This window comes from Belonocnema kinseyi, chromosome 2 (genome assembly GCF_010883055.1).
Source record: "Belonocnema kinseyi isolate 2016_QV_RU_SX_M_011 chromosome 2, B_treatae_v1, whole genome shotgun sequence".
NCBI lineage: Eukaryota > Metazoa > Arthropoda > Insecta > Hymenoptera > Cynipidae > Belonocnema > Belonocnema kinseyi.
Window position 1 is genome coordinate 40,044,195 of NC_046658.1, and position 13,884 is coordinate 40,058,078.

Sequence of the window (13,884 nt, forward strand, 5' to 3'; positions counted from 1 at the left end):
TATATGTAGAAAAATTTTCATCTTAAAATCTTGAAAATTGACGAAGTTATACCCAATAAAATAAGTGCATGTAGAGAGTTACAACGCTTCCCTTTGTATTAGCCGCTGCTAATACATAAAAAAATATTTTTAAAAAGGTCAAAACAATGCTGAAAATATGGAAAATGAACCATCATATGGTCCAGGAATAGACAGTTTAATCTAAGTATTAATATTTCACGTATTATTTCAACTAGCGCTATCTCACATGCAATGAAAACTACGCGTTTTCTAAAAACGACTTTTGTTTAACACGGTGACATTGATTTCTCGAAAACTAATGAACTGATTTTAATTTTTTTGAAATTTTTGTACTTATATTGGCTAAGGCTGTGCGTAGTCGTTTTTCAAAATTCTGAAAATTAATATTTTTTTCATGCCCTTTAAAAAAACGGGGTCAAAAAATGAACTAATTTTTCAAACCAGGGTCATTTTCTCAACAAAAAAAAAATAAATAAATAAAATAACCGCTACGTACAACGATAGCGATTGTTGTACAGATTAATAAAATTTTTAGTTTTTTGCTTTCAGATGATTTTTCACTGCTGCATCGTTGCCACCAGGAGGGGTAATTTTTTTATAACGTCATTACATTGATGTATATAAATAACGCAATTTTTTATATTTTTAAATACAAATTTGTGTGAATATAGCTGAATACATGATAAATAAATTATTAGTTGTCTGAGCCTCAAACAATTATTTCTACCTAAAAAAAAATTCATAAAAATCACTTTATTTTCACGCTTCCCTTAATTTTCACGCTTTCAGAGTGGTGTTCCCACTTAAGGGCATGTGATACTTACAGTTTCCCCGGCTTTTTTCCACAAAAACGAAAATTTTTAAATGCTGAATTCGGAGGTGCTATAAAATATCATAACGGACGTCCCCAGGCTTTTTTTGAGGGACAATAACAAAAAAATGTATTGTGCTAAATAAAAATTTTATGCATATGCATTATTTTGAGGTTACGTCGTTTTTCATCTCTGCCTTCCCGATAATCTGGAAATTATTTATGAAATAAACATTTTTGGTTGCCTGCAAAGAAGGTTAGTTCCGGGAGATTAGTTACTATGTTTATTTATAAGCCCAAAGTTTTCGGCCAAAAATATTGTGTAGTTTGAAAGTAACACCCGGGAGAATTGTAACACACCTAACCTCAAAATATAGACATATTGTTAGCAATATCAAAAATTTTTTGATAAAAAACACAAAAAAAAGTATGTGGAGACGTCCGTTAGCATGTTCGCTATCATTTCCCAGATTTTGAAGGCAAAATATTTCTTATCCAAGGAAAAAAGCCGGGGAAATCCAACACTGAAAAAATCGATACTATTTCCTAAGAGCTATGCAAATTAATCACATTTTGCTAAATTAAAACTTTTTTTAATTAACCCACAAAAAAGTGGGTGGGGACGTCCGTTAGCAAAAAATTCCAGAAACTGTTCTTTATCACAGAAGAAAAGGATTCGAATTCGTCATCAGTGGAAACTATTTTCATCCTCGAACCTCGTCTGATTTCCCGCAACATGAAGGCCTTGTAAAAATACTTGCAATTGCTGTCCTGGGATAACGTAAGCTCTGTTGATACAACACAAGCCAGGAAACAAATTCTTTAGAATGAAGCCATTATCGTTTAAATGATTTCTGCAAGATTTTACATTATCGGGGATATATGTGACGCGTTATTATTGCTAATAATTGAGTTATTCGGCACCAGAGAAATTGGACTTTGACTCGAGAGCTCGACATTCCGTGAAACACCTACCGCCACTCACCACCTCATCTACGCGTCTCACCCAACGTCTTTGTCTATCACCTATCTCTTTCCGTAAGAATGCAGCGGTAAGTGGAATGTGAAGATTTCGTGAGCCTTCCCTCTCTCCTAAAATTCGCGTCTATCGCGTCAACTTCAACCGCTCGCCCTGAAAAATCTCACTTTTCAGAGTAAGCCCCCTTTCTTCGGTGCACGTTATATTTGTCATAAGGACAACCGCAGGATTTCGCCGGGAGCGAATACTAATCTGAAAATTACATCCGCTCCCAGCGAAATAGCGGTAAAATTTCAGCCACAACCACGTCTCACGACCGTGAGATGGGTGGTTACAGTCTGCAATGGAATCAATACGATGATCCGGTAAAAGTTTCGTGCACCCTAAGAACACGGAGAGACCCAAGGACTACCGCCTTCTGCATTTTTCCCGCAAGTGTTTTAGCATATTGTTGACACGCAGGGATACTTTTCAGGATATTAACGGGTGAAAGCTTGGCACCTCCAAGAGCGCAGATGATAAGGACGATTAGTTTAACAGAATATTCCGGCTACAATCGCTGCAAATTCCTTTTAATGTCTCTATACCTCTCTTTCTTTTCATTCTCCTTGTTTTCTATGATGTTTTTGTTAGCTGGTGCCGAAAATTCGATAATGATCATGGTTCGCTTTTCGAAGTCATGAAGAACCATGTCAGGCCTCGAGTGTGCAACAGAAACAATTGTCGAGAATATAAAGTTCCAGTATATACAGCACTTCCCATTCTCGACAATTGACTCGATTTCCCTAGGAGCATTTAGAGGAGCGATATTAAGGTTAACGCCGCAAGAGTGACAGAGATGGTAATAAAACACTCTTAGTGCCGCATTATGCCTTTGGATGTAGGTCGTTCCCGCATGAGTTGGAAAACTAGATAGTATGTGAGCTAAATGCTCGGGGTGTGCATGGCACGCCCTGCAGCTATCATCGGGAATGTCTTGGCTCAAAATGTGGCGACGGTATGTTAAGGTGGAAATGACACCGTCTTGGCATGCCAAAATGAAACCCACCGTACCAGACTTCAATCCGGGTGATTTAAGGAAAGCAAAGGTTAACTCACACGACATTGACTGTTCCTCCACATTTCTGTGGAAGATACCGTGCATCCTCTTATCGAGGAGCTGTTCACGAAAGATTTTCTCTTGTGCTTTCTTAATCCGGGCTTTCAGGAGTGAGTACTCGAGATAGATAAGATTTGATGCATTTTGCTCACCCCTAATACTGAAGTTAAGTCCGAGTGTTTCAGCAGCTTCCTCCGCTACTTTGTACAGAAACGCTCCTTTACCCACTCCTTCGTGCTTCCTGACCATTTTAACAAGAGGGTCTCTTCCATTTGCGACTCTATGCGCTGTACCCAGAATAATCCTGTTGTGAAGACATTCAAGACTCAATATTCCGTGACCACCTTGACGGTGTGAGATGTACAGTCGCGGAACAGAAGACTTAAGATGCATGCTTTTGTTCATGTGCATAACCTTTCGTGTCCCGATATCAAGGGATCTGAGTTCGTTCTTCGTCCATGGAACCATTCCAAATGAATAGAGTACTACCGGGACTGCAAGCATGTTCGTTGCAGATAGTCTGTTTCTCGTCCACAGTCCGGAAGACGAAATCTGCCGGATGAGACGTTTGTATCTGCTTCAAAGAGTATCATTTATAGATGTCACATCCTGAATGCGGCTCTGTGGCACGTCCAGGTATGCATAATTCTCTCCAGCGCAAAGGTGTCGTATAGCGTTTCCATCGACGAGCTCAGGGTCTTCAGGGATGCCATTAAGTTTTTCTCGCTTCAAGTAAACCTTGGCGCATTTGTCTAACCCACATTCCATTCCAATTTCCTTGGTATATCGTTTGACAATCCCTAGAGCTAGATGTAGTTGCTCTTTGTTTTTAGCATAGATCTTAAGATGGTCCATGTGAAATACATGAGGGACCTTGTACTTTCGATCTGTAGGTTTGCCGCAAAATTACCCGTCGGAATGGCGAAGTGCTAGAGATAGTGGCAATAAGAAAGGCAAAAGAGGAGTGGGTTCATGGTGTCGCCCTGAAAGACATCTCTCTGAAAGGTGAGATCGAATCGAAAGCTTTCCAATAATCAATCCAGACCATCGATAGGTCACGCTGGTAAAATGCTGCATCTTTGCAGACACATCTATCGATGAGCAGGTTCTACGAACATCCCGCTACGCCTTTCTTTGAGCCTCGTTGTTCGTACATTTCTTGCCACACAGGTTCAATTGCCCGAACAATCCTATCATTTAGGATAGCTGTGAATATCTTATACAGGGTGTTCAGACAAGTGATTGGCCTGTAATTCTTTGGGTCAGCTAAGTTGCCTATTTTCGGCAGGAGTATTGTGCGCCCTTCCACCAACCACTCCGGAATCGGCTCTTCCAACTTTAAATATGAGGTGAAAATACGGGCCAAATGCTGATGGGTTGAAGGAAACATCTTCCACTAGAAGGTTTTGATACAACCTGGTCCCTGAGCGGAATAGTTCTTCATCCCCCTTGAAACTTTTTTCACCTCCTCGGTAGTGATGGGTGGGTATTCTTCATCAGGTGTTATGAGGGCATCATACAGCTCCTTGAAACTATTTATATTTTCTGAGTCTTCGTCCTGTCTATGCTGCACTTCGTAGACATATCTCCAAAATACTTCGACCTCCTTTGGTTCGGGCGGGGGGTCGACAGTAACTGGAGGGTCTTGGAGGAGTCGATATGGGTCAGAGAGAAACTGTTGATTTTCTCGGACCCACCTCTCCCTCCGTTCTAGACTTCTCTTAGCGTCAGATAGTATCCGTATTCTCTCTACAATATGCTGCCCGATGGTCAGCAGCTTTGACTTGTTAAATGTGTGATAACGGGTGTGAACCTTGTCGGTAAAATTCCTGCCAGATGTGATGTAGTGAATCACACACTGAATGCGGGACGCGTACTGTCTTGCCCAGCCTATATTTATGGCAAGTTGATGCATTCGTCTTTTGGTCATATGAACAACCGTTGCTTTGTTTTACGGTTCACATCGGCCAAAGCTCTCGCTGCATTATACACAAAATAATTGATAGCCCCGAGGTCGGATTCTCCGGAAAAATGTTCACGAAGCTCATCATCAATTTTAGCCAGATCTTTAGGCTTGAGAGAAACCTTGGTGTTGATGTTTCTCCGGGTCATAAAGCATCGCTCTTCCTCTATTGGATGCCTGCCGTGGCATCCAATAAACTAATAATAAACTAATAATTAGTTTATTCATAACGAAATAGTAGCTAATGAACATGATCTTACTAGAAACCTAAAGCATTGATGCAAACATGTAGTGGAGCTTGTATGCTATATTGTCCCAACCGCACTTGATGCTGGCCTTATTTTAGAACCATTGCTGCCTTAAAACTGCAAGTGTTACAGTTAAATCAAAATATTGAGCGCTTAGCATTCGAACGTTGTTTTTAGTGGACGAAATATGGCACAATGGATCTTGATACTGATTTTATTTTAGCACAACTGCTCTCTAAAAATATGTATATTGCAGTTAGTCAAAAATATTGAACGCTTAGTGTTTGATCGTTGTTGGAAGTGGGAACTGTGAATTTGGCAAATAATTGAAAATATTCAGTGTTTAGCGTTCGATCGTTGCTGGAAGTCGACGATATACATGATGAGCACAATAGCATTCTGATACTGGCCTTATTTAAGAATAATTGTTGCAGGTTGTTAATATGACTGTTATGATCGCACTTGATGCTGACGGTATTTTACTATCGCTGTTTCTCTCAAGCTGTGAGTGTTGAAGTTAATGCAAAATATTGAGTGCTTAGCGTTCAGCTGTTCCGAGAAGCGCGCTGTGAGAGTTAACGGGATAGGCTGACGTAATTTCGATCACATTTTAATGTGTGATTCTTATTTTGTCGTTGTTTTTGCTCTCAATGCTATGCAGATATATCATATGTACCGATTTTGAGCGATTGGCGCTGTATATCGCTGAAACTGTCCATTAAAAAAAATTTAAGGATATTTCATTGTCCCCTTATAACCTGCAATATTTACAAGTTTCCGCCAAATCCACCAAAAGACATTTTCCCATGTATTGTGTGCGATGTCCTTTCTGAGAGTGTATATTCTATACTCTTTTATGTGTGAATTTTTCCTAATCGTATTTACACGCAATGAAATTTTACCTAATATTTGTTTTACCTTATATGATTTGACAGAATAGCAATTTCCTATAATTTCATTATTCTATCCTATTTTGCGTGAATTTTTCCTAATCGTAACTATCCAGAATGGAGTTTTATCTCATTTTTATTGCCACACAGGTCAAGCATCATAGAAGATCGACAGAAACGACACTCAGACATCCTGGTCCGATGAATAAACGCATAAGCAATGTTACATCCTTTTCAGGTGAGAATGACGATTTAGTAGTAGAGAGTTCTTATTATTTATAAGTATGTAGAGAGTTCTAAATTTAAGAAATGCTTTTTTCCTGTTAGCTGGTGCGTCGAGAGACGTAGTAGTGTTAGATGCCCTTCTGTTTATGATTGCCAAGGACAACATGCCACTGTGCTCTGCGTCAGGTGTGTGACGACTGGGCAATCACTGATGATCGCATTTCCGCCGTCGTAAGTGATCCTGGAGCCAACATCAAAGGTGCCACAATTCTGGAGTTCGGGATTCAGAAGCATGTTTCAGGCATAGCGCACAAATTAAACGGCATAGGACAAGGTGCAATCGGACTTCATGATTACCAAATCCCATCAGTGGCGGAGAATCCAATTATTCCTGACGACAACGAGCTGGAATCTAAGGATACGGAAACACCCGTGAACGAACCAGAAGATGTGAATGTTAATGCAGAAATATCATTAAAAACTCTGTTTAGGAAAAATAATTGTCAGGCAGATCCGAGCAAGAGTGCCTTAAACTAATACAAGAAGTCAGAACACGATGGAACTCCTGCTATGAGATGCTGGAGCGCTTCCTGCTGCTCGCTGATTTTGTGAGTTGAGTCCTGATACAACTCAAACTGGACAAAAAGACCAGGTCAAAGACACCAAATATGCTGCCTGGTGATGAGGTCGAAGCATTGAGAGAAGTAAGTAGCATCCTGAAGCCATTGTAGCAACTAACGATGCCATTCAAGCGAGCACGCCAATTAACTTAAACCTCAAGCAAAAGGTAATTGATCAAATCGAATCCAAGTTTTCAGAAACCGAAAACATCTACATTTACTTGGCCGCCACTCTGTTAGACTCCCGTTTGAAGAAGGAGGGGTTTGCCAATGCTCATGCATGTTCTGCTGCTGTGCATCATGTTGGTATGAGAATTCTGTTTAAATATCACAAATATTTGTCCGTTCTATCTCAAATTTACCGTTTTAAAATTTCCAGATAATCATTTCTCTTGATACTCTAAATCATAAAATAACATCTTAATTTTAATTAATTCATTTTTTGTGTGTAGCTCAACTGTTTGCAAGTGAAATAGGAGCAAGTAGAGAGGATATTCGAAGAATTCAAGAAAAACAAGAACCACATCCAGGAGTTGGTGATGATGAATTCTGGACTGACTTCGACCTTTCGGTTGAAACAAGAAAATCGATTGACTATGCAGAAGTTTTAGATGGTTACCCGATCAAACTCACGACATTATATTATCGCACACCTTTTTTCGAAAAAAAATCCCAATCCATTAACCTATGGGAGGACCTCAAATGGGAATTTAGCCATGTCATCAAGGTCGCAATTTAATTTTTGTCAATAATAGCATTTAGAACAGCTAATATTTCTAATATTTCTTCGAAGCCTGGATGAATACATGTGGTTTATGCAATAGGTATTCTAGGAAGTAAGCTATAAGATAATTAATATTATAGTTGTATGTCTGATAATTTAAGATAGAAATTAATGCCAATGGTAACTTATGAAAGAAATAATTGTGTCTGGTCATTTGAGAAAAATACTTATGCGACTGTGATAACCTGTAACGGCATAAAACTATTGAACAAAACTTTTTTTATATATATACACACATACACACAATATAAGTGGTCAAACTATTTTATATTTCAATTTTACGTCTCGATTAATCAACTTTGAAAGTCGAAAAGTTCAATGTCGAAAGTCGACTATATATTACGACTTTCTATACCTAACCCCACCTATTCCACAGGAGCTCACCTATCCACACGGACTCTACTTATTGCGATCATTAATATCACTCAAGACAGCCACTATCACGCCTGACTCTTGAGACACTCACGGTCCCTGACCAATCCGTCGGGAGTCCGTCCCCCATCCAATGAGATAAGAGGCTCCTATCCTAAATGACGCCTGTCTCTTGGGATTGATAATCATGCATTATAATGATAATTTGACATTTTTTTAATACATTTTTAATGTAATTAACTTACTCTGTCATCAGCAGAGAGACTTCTAAGCCTCATCCTAAGAAGAAACCGCAGAAAATTTGTGGTGCCAAGAGTCTGGACATCTATAACTCGACACAAGGCGATTAACTGTTGTCGAGAAAGAGAATCTAGAGTAATTTCGTCTTCAAACAATTTACTAAATTTGAGTACTTCTTCATTGGATGCAACCGATCCAGTCGATCTAACTTTGTAGAAAAATTCAGAAAATTCCTTAGCTTTCTCAGATCGATGATCTGATGACTGCACAGACATTTCATCCAGAGTTTTTTGCAAAAATTTTGCCATTTCTATTTTTACCTGTAAGAAATATACTATAAAAGCTGTACTGATAATAAATATAATGTTTAGAAATTCATAGACTACGCGGTGCCAGAAACCAGCCGTCGCTTACCAGTCCTAGCTCCGACAATATTTGTGCTACAGGGTGGCCATTTGGCATGACAAGGGGAGTCTCAACTAATTTCACCCTAAACGTCTAGTTACTCATTGGTACTTTGCGGAATACAAGTCTGTGCTGATATACACATTTTCGCACAAAATTAAAATAATCGTTAAAGGGCGATTTTTTTAAACAAATTCATATTTTAAAAAGCTTAATTCTTTTAAACATTTGGTTAATTTATGTTAGATTTGAACTTAAAGCTGGCGCGTGGGCCGCATGAATACCAACAGCCTACGGGCGTCTAGAAACTCGGAAGGGGCTTGTATTCTTTAGTTACCATGTACGACGCAAGGTAAAGTGACGTCACTTCACAGACTGCAGGTCGTGCATGCCAGTAATCATCAAAAGTTGGAAGGGCCAAGTTGTAAAATGTTTCGCCTATTAAAAATAACCCCGATTACAACCCTAGTAGCATGGAACATTCCGGGAACGTTTCCTGAGCGTGTGAAATGTCCGGCACTTGTGAACGTTTCAGAAACGTTCCACTGAAACGTTCAAAGGATAAATTGTCGTCACTGTTATTATTATCAATGAATATCTGATGAACCGTAAGTGGTAGGTCAAAATTAATGCCAGTTTATGATATATATATATATATATATATATATACCATATTACAAGGTAATATTTACGGTACTCAAAAATGACATCTATTTTTACCTATCTCTTACGGTTTACGAGATAATTGCTGTTAAAAATAACAACAATGGAAGGTTCCCCTCAGGTTCCAGTGGTGCGTTTCCAAGGTTACGTTAAAATTTTCTGTGAATTGAACGTCCACGAAGAGAAGGATCCAACGTGGAAAACACTGATTTTTAGTTTTTTACGCCAGTTAATAGCTTTTTATTTCCGCTTTCATGATAACAAGATATTATTCCTATACCTGAAAATTTGTAATTGTAATTGTAATTGTAACGAAATAAAAGTAATCGCTGGAGGGCTTTTCACAAAACTTGAAAAAATTTAATTTTTTTGAAAAAGTATAAAAAATTATATCTCACAGCCATTTTGAGGATTTTTATATTTTAAATGTAGAAAATTCTTGCAAAAGATTTTCTAAATTCGATTAGAACGGTTTTGCAAGAATTTTAAATAATGAAAACATAAAAAACCTAAAAGTTAATTTTTTATGTAAAATAACACTCACGAAACGAAAATTACGAATTTTCCAGAAAATTAAAATTTTTCGTGTTGAAGCAGCCTTCGTCCTTTAAAAAAAGGCCCTCCGGCGATTATTTTTATCTCGTAGGTAAAATATTATTGGTTCATCAGACAATGATATTCCAAAAAGTATTGCCTAGTAATCCGGTCCGTATAATGCCAAACGCCGACAAGTCACACTAAAAAACCCGTGGCAGAACTCCAGGTAATCATTTTAAAGGAATATCCAATTAAACTTTCACTTCATTTTTCGTGCAAAATATCTTGCACATAACATAAATTAAAAATCTCAAGATAAATTTTTTCGATTTTAAAAATATATTAATCTTTTTAAAAAACCCTTCAAAGACTACTTTATTTTTGTGCTTAAACTATCTGTATATCATCACATACTTGTATTCCGCAAAGTACCATTGAGTTACAAGACTTTTAGATTGAACTTGGTTGAGACGACAGTGATTTTCTTATTTCTTATTATCAATGCCTAAAATATAATAAAATGACATTTGGTTTTTCAGACCCCTATGCTGGAAGTTTTTCTTTTAGTCCGATTTTCCTCGAGGACGTCTTAAATTGAAACTCCTGCCATGTGGCGTTGCGATAAAAATATAATTTACTATGTTGCATTTTTCTTTTTTACATCAGTGGTAAAAAAAATAGGAAACTTGGATTTTCTTCCTTTGGAACGACTCGAATCATGTAGCCTATGAAATCCTTCCTTGCGGGAACTTGCCAACATCTTTGGCTTGATATTTTGTTTTTATTAGTACATCCACTTCTAAGAACCTACCTTTAAGGCTTTTTTGAGTTTATCCTCTTTATCAGATGCCGTTTGAAATGTAGACGGTAATAACCCAGGAAAGAATTTAATGACTATTGGCAGCAAAAATTCCATGAATGGTACGATGATAAAGACCGAGAATGGTATCAGCCTAAACATATCACCTGTCGTTTTCACCAACTGAAAATGTAATTGCGTGTAAATCAAAACATTCAATATAAAAATATTTTTCAAGGTGGCGACTGACCCAGGAATTTACCTAACACTTTTTTATTCTCAGTTTTACTCGAAAAATGTATCTATATATAAATTGATGTATAAAAATGTATGTACTTTAAATGACACTTAATTTCGCATGAAATAATGTAAGCTAGATTGAACGAGTCCGTCTCGAAATTTTTTAAAACGCCTACGATTCCAATGACAAATTTTACAGTTTAGATCTTTTAAATAGCTGAATTTTAAAGACCAGATACCAAATTCAATATAACAATTTACATTTTCAAGTCAAAAAGTTTAATTTGGAATGTTCATAATTTTTAAAAGTACAATTTTTATTGTTTACAATAAGTCTTCCAACGAGTCACTTTTTCACTTTTAGAAGAATTTAAAACTCCATGCTTTTTAATTGTTTGGTTTAAAATGCAACCCTTAAAGTGAATTTAATTTAAATTTATACCGTTAAAAACTGGATAATAGTAAGTCGAAACTTGATAAATTAGATCATTTTAAATAGCGTTTGAAATTCAACAACATTGTTATTTGAAACGTTATAAATTTAACAAATTTATTTCAAATTAGAAGAATTATGTAACAGTTGAAATTTTCACAACTTGAATCCTTTTAAATTTAAGAATCTCAAATTTAAATATAAAAATTTGGCAGTTTCAAGAAAAAACCTGAACAGTTGATGCAATTTCAAGTTTAATGTCTTAAATATAGAAAAAATAATATTATCAAGATTGTTAAATGAAAACTTCTAGAATTCTGCAAATTGGAATCACTAATAGTGACATAAGTTTAAGCCTCTAGACTTTAGCATTGAATACTTATAATTCAAAGCTTTTGAAATAAAAAACTTAGAAATAAAATTCTTTTAATACTTTAATTATTATTTCATAACGAAAAAAATGAATAATTTCATATTAAAACTTTAAAAATGGAATATGAGAGAAGTTTCTATATCTATGATAATAAGGTGGATACATGTGTCACATACCAATCTATGCTCCCTTCTACTCAATTCTTTTCCTTGTAATATTCTCCACAGCAATTTCGCCGATACTTTCATATCCAAGCCTAATAATCGAAATCCGTGATAGTAGTGCAACATTTCTGCCTTGACTTTCTGCCATAATGTTCGTTTTTCCGCTAGACTTTTCTCCGATGTTTTTGCTACATCTTTTGATGTAACAGAAGCCAATTTTTCCTTTTCTTCCTTTTCCTCCTTGATGCTCTTGACCGTTTCTTCGACCTTTGACGAGGGTTCCCGTTCTCTCCATGATGCTGTGGTGTGGAAATTATTAATCCGAAACTGTTTCACATTCGCTGAATAAGTTCCTATGAAATTTGGACTCGGACCGACTCTGGTGTTTCTGACTTCTGTGTGTATCAGTGCCAAACTACAGAGTCTCTGATTTTCGCTGTACCACAATTTTCGGCAACAACACCCTATAAAATTATTTATACACAAATTCTAACTAATCATTTAAAAAACGTTACCTCAGTTTGATAACTTTTTCTCTTGAATTTTTTCTCGGGTCAGCGAACACAATTTTTATTAATTACATAGACGTAGGATTTAGTAAAGGGAAAATAAACAGACAAACGTAGGCAAGATTACAATATCCGTGGTGACAAAGTTTTAATGTGGATTCCTGTAGGATTTTTAGCGAAAAACATGAATCTGAAAGTTTTAAATCGATCTCTAATAGTTTTCGATTTATCGATTTTTAAAACTTTTTTTTAATTTACTAAATTTCTTAAGTTCATTCCGATAGGCGATTTTTGTACAAGAAAAAGGAGCTTTTATGTAGATTCCTACAAGGGAAAAGGGGCAGGGGTGTGATCTTACATTATTTCTATGACCAGCCACAGGGGTGCCCGGGGGGGGGGGGCGTTGGAAGACGGACAGGGGTGTGACTGTATATTATTTCTATGACCAGTCACAGGGGTGCCTTCCCGCCCCCGATTTAAAAATTTCAAATCCGTGTTTCTCTATTGCGATTATTCCGTGGCCTTTTATAGGGAATTTTAACAGTCCGAATTTCAAAAATTTTAAAGTTGATTTTGCTGTTTTTTCGAGTTTTTTAAAAAGGACCCAATGGAGTCTTTACAGGTACTTTGTAGAGACTCCATTCGGTTCCTTCGGTTCGCCAGGGGTACATCACGTCAGCAATAAAATTGTTTTCTAAAAGATTTTGAATAAAAATTCAATTACGGATTGCACATACAAGTGAAAGGTTTCTAAACAAAAAGGATAAAAAACATAAGCTATAAATTATAAAGACCCATCGCTCCCGGCACACATGTTAGCTTTGAAATGACTACGGAACTTGCGTGATGTAGCATAGCCATTGTAGACTTTGGAACCTAACCTTCATCTCTGTCAAACGTTACAATAAAATGTCTAGTGTATGCAAAACATGTTTGTGCACCCGGTTAAGTGTAGTTAGTAGATATTGAAGTTGAAATTTATAAATAGATACTAATGGATGTCAACAATATTTTTAATGTTACATAAACACGAGCTCTGGCAGCGTCGACTGTGCACGTATGTCCAAGGAAAAGAATGAAATTTATTAGTTTATCGGTATCAAGTAGAAATACATACGTCTCATAGCCCCGAAGTGTAAGGCTATTATTGGCTTCGTGTAAACTAAAGGATTCATTATAAGTTATTTATCTCCCCCTTCTCGAGTAGTTTTGAAACAGTTTTTCCTTGCAAATATACCACAAGGCACGGCCATCACACATTTTATGCCCCCTGTCTGAAGTTAGTCGAAAAACTTGCATCAGCTGTAGACAGGACAACCAAAACTCTTTCATAAAAATTCCCTAGCTTTTGAATGCTAGAAGAATGAAGTTGGCAGAGATGCCCAGTGACAAAACCAACAAACCCAGACCAAAGATATTATAAACGTAGATGCGGTACGGGGCGTCAGAGTGGGGAATTATATATATAGGACATCACATTTTCTGTCCTATCGAGGTGCTGCCCTCACC

At 37.0% G+C, this 13,884-nt stretch overlaps 1 protein-coding gene across 2 annotated transcripts in view; it reads right to left on the reverse strand.

Annotated features, from left to right (window-relative positions):
* The window catches only part of LOC117168412 (mitochondrial proton/calcium exchanger protein), a 16,694-nt gene extending 3,050 nt beyond the window's left edge, over positions 1-13,644 (reverse strand). For both annotated transcript variants that reach the window (XM_033354047.1, XM_033354046.1), the window contains exons 1-4: positions 13,493-13,644; positions 11,879-12,330; positions 10,669-10,839; positions 8,258-8,572 (exon numbers count right to left, since the gene is read on the reverse strand). In XM_033354047.1, the coding sequence (XP_033209938.1) occupies positions 8,258-8,572; positions 10,669-10,839; positions 11,879-12,330; positions 13,493-13,550 (996 nt within the window). In that variant the 5' untranslated portion in view covers positions 13,551-13,644. The remainder of the gene's footprint in view (positions 1-8,257; positions 8,573-10,668; positions 10,840-11,878; positions 12,331-13,492) is intronic.
* Between the last annotated feature and the right edge of the window lie 240 nt (positions 13,645-13,884).